This window comes from Oryzias latipes, chromosome 22, assembly GCF_053564925.1.
Source record: "Oryzias latipes strain Hd-rR chromosome 22, Olatipes_Hd-rR_3.1".
Classification (NCBI taxonomy): Eukaryota; Metazoa; Chordata; class Actinopteri; order Beloniformes; family Adrianichthyidae; genus Oryzias; species Oryzias latipes.
In genome coordinates this window covers 27,478,574-27,492,485 of record NC_136258.1, presented here as the reverse complement: position 1 = coordinate 27,492,485, position 13,912 = coordinate 27,478,574, and the positions used below count along the sequence as shown (strand labels likewise).

General features: G+C 38.6%; 1 protein-coding gene across 13 annotated transcripts in view; it reads left to right on the top strand.

Annotated features, from left to right (window-relative positions):
* The window catches only part of nrxn3a (neurexin 3a), a 166,985-nt gene that overhangs the window by 133,051 nt on the left and 20,022 nt on the right, over nt 1-13,912 (top strand). For all 13 annotated transcript variants that reach the window (XR_002292952.3, XR_002292950.3, XR_002292951.3 and 10 more), the window contains 2 exons: nt 11,532-11,713; nt 13,240-13,411. Coding sequence is in view for 9 of the 13 variants with exons in the window: in XM_078941124.1 (XP_078797250.1) it covers nt 11,532-11,713; nt 13,240-13,411 (354 nt within the window). In the remaining 4 variants the exon portion in view is untranslated. The remainder of the gene's footprint in view (nt 1-11,531; nt 11,714-13,239; nt 13,412-13,912) is intronic.

Here is a 13,912-nt window from a genome sequence, read left to right as displayed (position 1 = left end):
CAGTAATCCAGCCTCGACGTAACAAATGCATGGATGAGTTTTTCAGCATCACTTTTGGAAAGTATATTTCTGATCTTAGCAATATTCCGCAGGTGAAAAAATGCAGTTTTACACGCCTGATAAATGATAAATCCTGGTCAAATAAAACCCCAAGGTTTCTAACTGTGGAATTGGAGGCTATACTTACACCATCCAGGGAGACTATCTGAGCAGACAGAGTATCTCTGAGGTTTTTAGGACCTAGTATAATGACCTCAGTTTTTTTCTGTGTTCAAGAGGAGGTCATTAATTGTCATCCAGGTCTTGATGTCTCTGATGCAGACGTTCTGTTTCTCTATATGGTCATTTTCTTCAGGTTTAATAGATAAATACAACTGCGTATCATCTGCGTAACAGTTAAAAATAATGCTGTGTTACCTGATAATGTTTCCTAAAGGTAGTGTATAAAGCATAAACAGGATGGGTCCTAAAACTGAGCCCCGTGGGAATACTGCTGGGATATCTTTTGAAATATGGCTTCAGCTCAACCTCAGTGTGATATCGAAGAATAAGAGGTTCAGCTTGCAAAATGTTGCACACAGCGGGGTGAGGGGTGTGTCTTTGGGAGTCTCTGTCCTGTCTTGCAGGTAATTGCTGGGCAGGGACGGGGTGGGCCGGCCGGTCACAATTGAGCAGACTGGCAGGCAATCAGAGCAATCGGCAGGGTGACAGAGAGTCTATTTTCCCCTTCACTGACCTTTATATCTGCCCTGCTGTGTGCTGGATCAGCCATTGATCTCCTAAGCCCAACACTCAGACCATCAGCACCAAGTGCATCCATGAAGCTGCAGAGCCGCCTCTTTCTGGACAAGCGCTCCTCCGTTCCTGCTGAGTGTGGCAGGACGACCCTCGGGCTGCGGGAGCACAAGCTGAAACTCAGCGCCATTAAACTGTTGTTGCTCGGCAGATAGGTGAGGCTGACGAAGGAGAAGCTGATGCGACCTGGTTTATCTCTGTGTAACGCAGGAGGGAATGAGCTGAGTTAATACACTCTTGATAGGTGGAGGATAATGTGTTTGTTGACCTTCAACTCGCTGGTCTTCTTCAGTTGTTGTTTGTGTAATCTTTAGCCCTTCACTGTTCCACCTCTTATAAATCCAGAGCAAGAGGTGAAATAAAAAGCGGGAGAGCAAGAAATAAAGAAGATGGGGGAGCAGGTTGGTGTGGAGCCGGCGTTCTTCACTTGGTGGGGAAAAACAGCCATGCATCACGGCAGACAGGTCATTTGAGCAGTGCAATGCTGCGTCTGAGTGTTGTGGAGATTAGCGAGGCTAATAATTCCTGAGCGCCATGCTTTATGTTAATGTGACAGGCCCTGCTGTATATTCTGCTGAGGCACCGTCTTTGTGGCTCTTAATTTTTCTTTAATGGAACTTTTGTGTTTGTTTCAACGGCCGCCTCGCAGGTTTCAGCCGCCCTGCATTAACTCCGTTTTGAAGCAGAGGACGTCCTTTGATTAAGTCTTACAGATAACACCAAGGACATCGCTGAACACCAGCTTTAAGACCTGGAAGAGGTTTACATGCAGAGAAACCTGACTCTAAGAGTAGAGCTCACAGCTATTTCTGTCTTTATTATTAACTGCAGATAATAATTGGATAATTTGGAAGTAGCTTGATAGGTTAGGACACACAACAGCATGAAAGCCAAACTAAGCTGCTCCATGTAGTCTATCTATAGTCATAAAGGGTCATACATGTAATAATGGAAGCATTTGTTGCATTACTGTAATGGGTTAACTTGGATGACAAAGAGATTTCTTACTATAAAAACTGACATTATATTAACAACCTGTTGCAGCTTCAAATGTCTTTTATTTGCACAATAAAAAAAAAACAATTATTAACTTTTTCTTTATGACGTAAAATAAAAATATTTCTTGTTCTATCGATTCATGAGATATAGATGAACGAGCTCCCCTGCAACTTGTCTCACCTCGCCATGCTGCAGTGTGCACAAGTGGATTTATTTGCAGAGGCGCATGCAGTTAAGCATCAAGTCCTGCACTGCATCCTCATTCTGGATCTGGCCGTTTTAAACTTGACAAGAAATAAAAGTAACAATAATTTGAACATTACAATCATAAACCAGTTACAAAATGTACACATTTGAATACAAAAAAAACCTAATTCTGTACAATTCTCCACATGCATTGGAAAAAAACAGAAAACAAAATCTATTTTAGCAAAAATAAGATTGAGACTCACTATTTGCAGCGTTCTTCCAAGAATATTTGACTTTCTTATTGGTTACAACAGAACACAGACACATAGAAAAACAAATAAGACATATATTTTAACAGATATAGACAAACAGATCTAAGCAAAACAATTATTTCTTTATTTAAATAAAAAAACTGCCAACGAGGAAAGAAAAATGGCCTTACCAAGAATTCTTATTTTTAGAAAAATATCCTAGTTACTAAAACACATTTTCTTAAACTAAGATTATTTTGCTATTGGAAAACTTTCTTTACATTTTTTTCTTGCAAGACAGAAAATCAAATTTTCCATAAAACAAGGGGCTTTTTACTTTCTTCAAATTCAGTTCTAGGAGTGTCCAAACTTGCAGCTATTCCAGAAATGAAGAGATTAATGTATTAGAAAAAATATACAAGGAATATACAAGGGCCAACATGAGATAAAAGCTTTGCTATAAAGGAAAGGTGGACATCAATGGAAATGTGGTCTGCCTCCTAAACTCCGTTTCTGATGGCTGAAGGCTCCGCCTTCCTATAAAATGTCAATATAAGGAGCTGACGCCCTCTTTTGTCAGTGACCGCTCATAAAATTCAAACTTTTCATAGATAAAAGCATCAATAGCTTTTTCAAATTACGCCGTTTGACTTACGACGTGGATTTTAACGTGATCGACATTTGGTGAACACTTTTACCATAAAAGTAAAACAAATAAACAAAAGGGAACATGTTTTAGATGTGGACGTGTTTGCCTTGATTCAGATGAAAAAATAAATGACAGCTGCTCGCCGGCCAAAAGGTTCCACAAACTCTGTCTTTCTGCACAACTGCAGTGTTGAAAAGCATTCAGATGCACAACAATGCATGCAGGCTGAACTTCTTGCTACTGTGAAATAGCTTCAACTACTCTTTGATGAAGTGATGATGCAACTTCTGGAAATGGTGTTGAGTATTTTCTTCCTTTTTTAGATGAAATGCAACCAAATTCCTCCATAGAAACATTTGCATTGAGTGACGGATGCTAAAAATAATACAAAAATGTGAAACTTTCACACAATTTCTTAGTAAGATTCGTCACATCAATGCAGATGGATCATTAGACCAGTCATTTAGCTAATATGAAATCCAGTTATCCAACTTAATTGTCATTGCTTAATATTTAAGAAACTTCCAGTTCAGGAAGAAATAAAAACGCTTCATATTTCAGCTGAGCCCCATATCCGTATTTTAAAAAACCTGAAAATAATCAAGAACATGAATGGCAGTGCACCAAAAAAATAAGGAAAGGGCAGTCAGTTCTTTTAAAAACAAATTTGTGTGTTTTTTTTAATTTAAATAACAGAGCATTTCTCAATGGATTGACTAAGGGAAATATGCTGCTTTAACTTTACCATTTCATTTGAGCCCTTACAGTTAAAAACAAAACAAAAACGTTTTTAGATTCTGGGATAACCTTAATATTTTAGATGATCAAAATAATCATCAATACTTGACTTTATGGGTCAATTCTGAGATGTTTTTTCATCCACGTGCCGGAGAACGTCAGTGACATCAAGGCAAAATGATTGAAATGTTTAAATGAGACACTCACTAATAAATGTATCACTTAAATAGAAACTTAAAGGAAAAGACAGCAAATATCAACGACTGCAAAGTAAATTTTTGCTTATTAAAAGAAGTAAAGAACAGGAAACTGAAGCTATTGAATGGAATAACCTTTGGCTGCAGTTAGGTTGTGTCATGAAGGCCCGGATTGTGTAGTTTCCTCTGGTGATGATATACCTATAAATGTAAAATGTCATGCATATATTTTTGGGTTTATTTACAGTTAATCACATTTAGTAGATGCTTCAATCTAAAAATATGTGTAAAAGAAGTAAACAAAAACAAAAATCGAGTCAGAAAATGCTCCAAGTCAGGCTCTAGACATCAAATGTCTCAGACACTAGCAAAAAGGTGTTTTTCTTTCTTTCTTGTTTTTTATGTGTAAAGTGCTACAGCAGGAAGCTACAGACCAAGGCATACCAATCAACAAAGGTTGATTGAGAAGAAACGAAAGAAAATGACCTTTTATTTATTTATACACTGTCCAGTCAGAGCTGCTGCCGACCTGCCCTGCCCTGGCCCAGATTTCGTAACAGTGTGATCCCCGCCTGACTTACTGAGGCCTGACATGCTGCCGTCTAGATTCATGACCACGCCAACAGGGCGGCGGCATGACATTATAAAGATTGTGCCGATGCCTCTTTGGCTCTTTGGGTCACACTCAACTTCACTTTACCTTATCGTTAAAATGGCAAAAATTACGTCTTTATTGGATCTTGCCGGATTTTCTTCAGTGATGGAATTACAAACTAGAGATTCTTTGCTGTCAAAGACAAAAGGAAAGTGGTGACGCTTAATGAGGAGCTTTGCTCTGAAGTGACGGTCTTCATCCCGGATTTACCTCTGCCTTTAATTTAATTCAATTTGCTCATTCATCTTCTGATCAATTTATCCCTTTCGGGGTCACAGGGCTGCTGGAGCCTATCCCAGCCACTCGCGGGCGAAGGCAGGGGACATCCTGGACAGGTTGCCAGGTCGCAGACTCCCACTGGTGTTCTGTTCAGGACTTGAACTGGGGGCCTTCTTACTGTGAGGCAAGAGTGCTAACCACTGCACCACCGTGCAGCCCGTCAATTCAGTTCAATACAATTCGACTTTCGATTCAATTTGATTTATCCCCAAGAGTTTTTATAAGATGCAGAAAGTGCCTTGAAAAATGTACATCACAACGACCCATTAAAACTGTACAGTACTATAATTCCTCGATACGAGAAGAAGCCCTATAGCACACAATAAAAGAAAACAAACACACAATAAAAAAAAACAAGATTACATAAAGTGACATAGTGTATTTGTGTTACTTTAGTGTAATTGCCGTGATTGGCTGGATGGTAAAGCTATAATGAACGAAATAACAGCTATATTTAGCTATATCTGTTCCCACTATAAGGCCTTAAGCTACGTTTACACCAGAGGCATTTAGCCCATGGTGTTCACACTGGACAAGCAAGGAGGAGAGTCGTCTTCTGTTCCTTCTGCTACCTTTTACTAGACCAGTGTTTTTCAACCTTTTTTTAGCCACGGCACACTTTACACCTTGACAAAAATCCCGCGGCACACCAACATCCGAAAATTATAAAAAAAAAAAAAAGAGGAGAAACTCATAGTCTGTATTGATCTACAGCCCTTCTGCAATCTCACGTGCATTTTTTTGATAATTGTGGCAGAAAAAGATGGAAGTTGCAGCTGTTTTTTCTAAAAGATGTAATAAAAGTCAAGTTAGAAGATTTAAAAACTGTTTGATGTGTGTTTGTTGTGGTTTCAAGATGTTTAACACGAAGACTTATTGTGCGCTGAGACGCAGTCACTTTAACCCAATGCATCATGGGAGATGTAGTGTGAAAATGGCCGGAGATCGTTTCTCTCTTCATTGTTGAATGATTGGTGGAGACAGTTGAAGTTGTGGGACTTTTCCAAAAACAGCTGACGCTACGGCTAAATCGTGGTACTTCGTCATTCTTATCAAAATGTCTTTAATAGAATCAAATAAACACCAAGAAAATCGTATTTTATGATATTTCATATTCCTAACTACTCAGTGTTTAATCAGGGCCTGTTTGGATGAACAAAGAGCTGATATTCTGGAGATGGAAAACGTTTTTAGATCAATGAATGAGGGCAATTTCCCACAGCACACTTGACCATCTCCCGTGGCACACTGGTTGAAAAACACTGTACTAGAGCATGTCCACCACCTCACTTCACAGCTCTATTCCGATATATGAAAGACTTGGTGTCATAGAATTCTGGCCGCGCACAAACCACATTTATTAACTTCTCTTCCATAATCAATTTTCAAATGGTTGCCAGTTTTGTTAACTTGGTCATAGTTCAACTTGGCTTAACTTTCAACACACATTCAATGGCTGTGCGTTTTATATATATATATATATATATATATATATATATATATATATATATATATATATATATATATATATATATATATATATATATATATATATATATGTAGAGCCAAAAAATGGACTTAAAGACCTAAATATGATGCATGAGAGCAAGAATTTGTATTTACTTGCCTTTACATGGACTTTTTGAACCCTATCGAACCCTAAATTTTGCATATATATAAACCATTTTATGATTAAGTTTATTTGATTTCTAGTTTTGTGGCTATTTGGAGAAAAACCTACCTCTTTGTCCTCTTTCACGTCTCACTTGTTCATCTGCTCTGTCATTCATGGGGTCTCTCATGGTGTACAAACTCTACCTTTGCAGCCTCCTTCTCATCTTTTTCCACCATTCTCCACATTCCTGAATCCTCTCTGCCGCTCTTTCACCTTCCTTTACATCTCACAACCTTCTCATCACCTCTTCCTCCACTCCTCCTTCTCCAGCCTATCCCTCTCTCTCTCTCTCTCCCATTCTGTGGTCGCTCTGGGATCCAGATCATTGTTGCTGGCTTCATTAGAAGGCAAGAGTGTGTTCAGACTGAGCAGACATCAAAGGAAGGGTCTGCGATCGAATGGACATCTATGAACAAGACAGGAGTTGCTGTCCTTCTATTAGGATGCTTTGATTTAAGGGATACTTTGAAAAACTGGAAATGACACTGAGAAAAGGATCATGCAGAAGTGATCAAGAAGTGGATTTACAGTTTGGGTTTCAGGTCAAACTGGATTGTAGAGTTGACAGATCCTCTGTAAAAAGACGCCTTCCTGAGAAAGAGCTGAAGATGGAGTGAAGGAGACGTAAGAAGAGTGATGCAGAAGAGTTTCAAAGGAAGATGCGAGAGGCTTTCGCCCTCCTTGACTCATTAGGAGAAGTACACAGCGTGTGTTGGAGGACAAATGACTTTTTCTGCTTTTTTATTTTGTTTAAACAAGTTATATTTACAGCTAAACTGTAAATAAAATGCCTTTAAACTGAAAATCTAGAGCGCTGAGCCTCTTTTGCTAGATTTCATTTGCCCTCATGTGGCCCGTCAGTGCTTTAACGGTGGGGAATCCTTTGAAAAGGATCTGTTTGGCTGGAATGGTGCTTTACCAACGCGCCTGGATTGGATGGCTGCTTCTGGGATGTATTGCTGTATCAGCAAAGCAGAGCGTTTTCCCGCTGGGAAAGGCGGTGAGCTCTGCGAGCGCGTCGAGACATCAGGTGGTAGCAGCATCATACGCCTACTCTGACCAGCAACACCACCGCGTGGCGAGGCACCGCTCGTCCTCAGCCGTCTCCATATTCCGGTCTCCAGCAGATCTGAAGGCTGGTCATGGTGAGTGCCAAAAGCTATAGTTGGAATTTCCAGGGTCTATTTCATCTCTCAGTGGAAGAGATGTTTCATATCTTGAAAGCTTTTTTTATTCTTTTTAATTTTTTTATCATCATCGACTGCAAATAGATGCAACATCAGGATGAGATGTATGTTTAAACAGCACAAATTTCGCAGAAGTTTATCATAGTAATGTTTTTGAACTGACAGGTTGAACTGATAGGCTGATAGGTTAGCAGCCTAATACCAAAAGTCATTCCAAGAAACTTTTTTGGGGGGGAAAAAAAGAAGCACCAAAGTTCAGTTCAGATTAAATTATTTTAACCACAACTTTCCCATGTTGAATGTTTTAAATGTTGTGTTTAAATGTTCTGGTTCAGTTGTTCAGGTTCCTCTCTGCCCATCAAGGTCACACCTGATTTCAGTTTCTGACGACTTCAGCTGCTCTCCGTTATTCTGATTCCTCCCTTGGTTTATTTAGCCCCGTGTCTTCAGCTGGTCCTCGTTTGTCACTCATTTCCTCCTGTCATGTTCATGTTGAGTTGTGGTTTGGATTGTGTCTTGATAAAGCATTTTTTTTAAATATTCTTTTTCTCAGTTTATTAAAAAATATATGATTTATTTATTTATTTATTTTTTTTGGGGGGGGGGGGCGGTTTCGACATTGATCTTCCATAAACCACAAAAACGGTCACACATATCAGCTCCAGCGACAATAAATTAAAAGATGACTTTTTTTGTCCTCATATGTACTCTATTGAAAAGGTTATCATGTGACTTGTCACTGTTTTTACTCCCTGTTGTGCTAAAGTTACTAAACATCATGCAGAAAGATGTAAAGATCCTTTTTGACTTTCCTTGAGTGGAAATTGTTCCTTCCACTGGCTCTACTTTGAGCTTTGCCTTCATTTGCATTGAACTGACACAAAGCTGCTCTAGTGACACCTAGTGGCCAAATGTTTTCTGTGCTGTTTTAGAACAAAGTTTCACTTTCAATAAACCAGTTCTGGTCTTTTGTTTCTTCCTGTTCATTAAGGAGATAAACAACTGCATTTCACCAGCTTCACGTACATTTTTATATGACTGAAACAACAGATTAGAAGCCATAATCATCAGAAAAATCTTATTTCATGATGTGTTTTTTTTCTTTCATTTTTTTTATTTATTTGTTCACATATTTGGACATTTTGCTAAATGTATAAGCGCATTTTTTGCAATCATGGTTTATATTTTGCTGGCGGTGTGATAGATTTTTCCAATAGTTGTTTTCGTTTCTACAGGGATCATAAATGTATGGAAGTAAACAGAACTTTGTGCCTTCACACACTTATGTGTTGGTTATTGAGCCATTCAACATCTATTGATAATAGGTGTCCCTGTCTTTTATAGGATTTTCAGAAAAAATCCTTAAAAGTTTTTTTTTTCTTTTAACTGAACGAATAGCATTCCAGTAAAACCATCAGATTGCATCTAATTTACCAGGTAAAATTATCTATATTTAGGAGGTACAGAACGCTGGATAAGAGAGGACGGTAATAAAACTGACTGAGAAACACTGGAATATCTGTTATTGAAAGCAAGATTGACTAATACAGATACGAAGATTATAGAGCACCTTGGTAAATCTTTGATCATCTCTGATCTATGTTTAAAGTGTTCCTAATGGTCTTTAAATTATTATTAGGCAGTTTTTAGCATTAAAAAACAAACAAACAAACCAAAAATGGTCGTTTTCTGCCAAGCGGCAGGAGTTCATTAGAGCATCAGAACTTCTGAGGTGTGAGTCGGACCATTGGTGCGGAGCAACCCCGCCCCACTTTGCCATCACCATTACTGGAACACTCTCCCAGCAGTTTACAGCCCCTCACACCCCCAACCGATCATTAGCAGTGCAACAAAAATGGTGGGCAAAATAAGAGCAAATCCAGCCGTACAGATCCGAATCCCAGCTCAGACGAGGAAAATAAAGGCGTTTATGGATCTATTAGTCTGCAAGTGGATGCATCAGAATGGAGCGGAGCAGGGAGCTTATGGCCCACCCAGCATATTTTCTACATCACAATTATGATCATTTACAAATTCCATTTTTAGTTTTTGATTTGAATATAGAAATATTCAGAAATACACAGAAATGTAGTTTCAATTTTCCATTTTCATTGGAATGGGTCTTAAGTTATAAAGGAGCTGAATCTGGATTTTCTGCCTTTCATTCTTCTAATCTTCCTAAACTGATGTGATTCCAACCCTTGAATAACTTTGTAATCAGAGATTGTTCTTGATAACTCCGGCTCTCCAACCTTGCCTTTGTTGGGTTCTCTGCATTTCTTATTTCTGCCCCCATTTTTCTTTCTAATAAAAGAATCTTCTGTCTGTGTAGGATTCAAGCTCTGACTGCAAATAATTAGTGAGTTCAGTGAGATGAGTTTCATCAACAGATCTCAGTTTTTCTGTTTCTGAACTTGCAGGTTATCTGGCAGCTCACTGGAGACGAGGTTTTCCAAGCCGCAAACCCAAATCTGGCACGCCTTTGCTGTATTAGCATAGTGTTTGTAGCCTCGGGGATCCGAGGTGTGTTTTGCGCTGTCGATGCAGGACTGTGAGTTCTGCCAACAAAGTATCATTGTGACTAGAATCCTCATCCTCAGCCAACAGTCGTCTCACCGCTACAAATGTTGCATAAAGCAGCCAGTGTGTACGCTGGCCGGTTATTTGTTTTTGGTCAGCGTAGACGTGTCTTTTGTTGGGCCAGTTTACTGCAGAACCTGCACAGAAATTTGATGATCATTTACTAGGATTTGTACTCGCTGAGCACACCTGTGTAGAAATCAGTTGTACCTTTTATGAGAATATGATAAACAATATCACAATTTCGTTTAAAGTATTAACAACCAGGCTGCAGTGATCAGCACCCTTGCCTGATAGCAACAGGGCCCTGGTTCAAATCCTGGCTGGGGACCTTTCTGTGTGGAGTTTGCATGTTCTCCTGTGCATGCCTGGATTTTCTCTGGGCACTTCCTCCCACAGTCCTAAAACATGCTTCATAGGTTCACTGGTATCTCTGAATTCCCCCGAGGTGTGCATGTGGGCGTGTGGCCCTCCTGCAACCCCATGACACCAAATGGACTATCAGTGCACAGTCCTTTGTCATCATATTCCGCAAAAATAAAATCGGATTTTCCTCATTCCACTATGAAAGTCTCGAAGTGTCAACACTAAGATGCTGAGACGTGATTTGCTTAAGGTTTCTTTGCGCTGCGGTTACTGGACTTCAACCAACGCCGTACAGCTTACACAAAAAATACTTCAAAAAGAATGGTCTTCATTCCCTAACGTGGACTAGACCCAGCACATTTCCCCTCACTCGGCTAACAACCAAACCTTGTATGTCCAACCTCCCCGACAACGCGTTGAATGACCAAACCCGGGGCCAACAAGCATCTCTGCCTGGTTCAGAACCCCATCAGCAATCAGCCCAGCTCAGTCCGCACCAGTATTCATGCTTCAACTCAAACCATAAATCCATGAAAAAAGCCCCAAACTAGCAACTGCATTATTTTTTTCAGATTAAATCTGCTCTTTCTGAGCAGTAGCCTTATGTTCTTTCATAAAAGTAACTTCTAAAAGAAAACTTAAGGATACCGCTTTTATTGTAGTGTATGTTTTTGTTTTTAAATGTAAAGCCCTTCGAGCTGCGCACTACATGAGATGCGCTTTTTATAAATTACGTTTGATTTAATTCAATCTACATTCACATACATACAGTGAGGTTTTTTATACGTGATTTTTTTTTAGCTTTGATCCTTTGAAGTTTAACATCCTGCAAAAGGCGGATCTGCTGCTCATTCAGGAATTCCTCAATCTCAAAGAATCAAAGTGGCTAAAAACGTTTTTAAAGATTGGAAGTAAAAACTGTCCTTCAAATGTCATTTTTTTGTAACTCTTGCTTCTTCTGCTCTCTGCAGCTGGAACCACATATATCTTTGGCAAAGGAGGAGGTCTGATTATATTTAACTGGCCCGCCAACGAGAGGCCGAGCACGAGAACAGACAGACTGACCGTGGGCTTCAGCACCTCTCTCAAAGATGGCATCCTGGCCAGAATTGACAGTGCTGCTGGACTGGGAGACTATCTCATGCTACATATTGTGAGTTTCAATAGACTGTGATCTTGCTTAAGTTTAGTTTGTTGAACCAGCTTTAAAAAAATGAAAAACTGTTCAGTTGAATTTTGCGCTCCAGGGTGTAAATATATAAAACACCATAGCAGTAATAAGGGACTTTTTGTAGTTTTTAATTTGTGTAGCTACCCTAGGATGAGTGGAAGATATGTTATTTCAAGTTATTTTTGTTATTCATTTTTTAATAAACTTTATTTAAAAAAAATATTCCGCATTCAAAATACCAAACATTGACACTATGTGCAAAAGACATTTTTTTTTACACTTGGCAGGAAAATTAACAAAAATACCAAAAAATGAAAAGCAAAATGAAACATGTTGAAATAAAACAGAAATAGTAAAGGTAAAGGATTCTGTTAAAGTTTCAAAAGTGACCATGTAATACTATGTTAATACTATTTATATATAGAATCATTTCTTTCTATAAAAAAAACACAAAATACTCCTATTTTGTTAGCATAGTTGTGAAGGACATATTTAGCCATAATTATAAGTAAGTAAACTAAGTAAGTAAAATGTTCTCTGCTTTAAATCTATATCAGATCAAGTTAGTAGAAGAGACAGAGAAGCAACAGCTTCTTGGGAAAAAAAAGCATGTAATATGATGGATCTCCCGGATCATCATGAGATACAACCAGTTTTGTTGTAACTTTTAACACCACTTTTTGACTGTCAAGCACAGCAGTAGCGGGATGGTAATATGGGCTAATTTGCAGCCACAGATCCTGTGTTTAAACATGAGCCTTACAGTTTTAGCCACAGATCTGTGCAATTGCAGTCTTCGGCCGATTAAACATGACTGTGGATTTTCAGCAAAATAATGAAGAAGAAAAGAATCAATTTGTATTTAAGCATCTGGTTAAGAACAGATCAGGTTTTCCTTTTATGCTTAAAGTGTTGATATACCTGTATGTAAAGATGACAATTATAAAAAAGATGTTTTTCAACAATTAGACTGCTGGATTTTGTTTATTCACAAAACTGAAAGTCAAATTCAACTAAAAGAGAAATAAGACCGACTCACAAAAGCCACACCAATGCAAATTCTTTTTAACCCTTGTGTTATCTTAGATGACCCCACCCTTACATTGACGTGTTCTTCCTACCATGACAAAGGTGGATAAAGGTGGAAAGATTTCATGTATTCCATGGACACCAGTGAAGATCACAAATCATTGAAGAAAAACGGTTCAGAGCACTGTGTAGTGGGTCTAGATGACTAGACTGGAAAGGACCAAAACAGAGAGGGTTGCAGAAGAACAGGACAACAGCCAACTTGTTGGATGTTTCCAAGATTTTGATGCCAGAATCTATATACAACTGTGATGGAAGATAATAAATAAATAAAACATGCCAGAAAGCAAAACTCAAGTAAAAGAAAAAAAACTTAAACCAAGAAAGAAAAACGTTACATAGTTGTAAGTGCAAACTGTGCAAGGATCTGAGCAGAACGATGAGTCTAAACCCTGATGATTGTTCTTTTTCCTCTCTAGCAACAAGGCAAAATTGGAGTGACCTTCAACATCGGCACTGTGGACATCATCGTGCAGGAAAGCAGCACCCCAGTGAATGATGGGAAGTACCATGTTGTCCGCTTCACCAGGAATGGGGGCAATGCTACGCTGCAGGTGGATAACTGGGCGATTAACGAGCATTTTCCGACAGGTACGATCTCATCCGGTCAGCTCTGTTTTTTATTGAAAATTATTGAGTTAATTATCGTATCTGAAACACAAACTGATTCCCTAAAGTACTACCATTCAATTCACCAGCCTATTGTTGAAGTTTGAACAAAACAACAAAAATAAAGAGAGAAAAAGTTGCTGAAAGTGTACAATAAATGGACTTTTTTGGGGCAGGAATTATGCATCTTGGCAAAAGATGTTTTTGTGATTAGACACAAAATGACACAGAAATACATTAACGGATAGTTTGAATGTATGATTAGTGGGTAATATTAGATTAAGATTAGAATCTTCATTTGCAGTTCAACCCAGATAAACAAAATTAAACAGAATTTTGTTTAACAAAATACAAAGAAACCTCAGTCCAAATCTACACATGAGCACTAATATTTACCGTTTTCTTACAGAACTAAGATATTAAAGGCACAACATTTAACTGCATTAACAAAAAAAAACAAGGAATTCATGTCTTTGTTTTTAT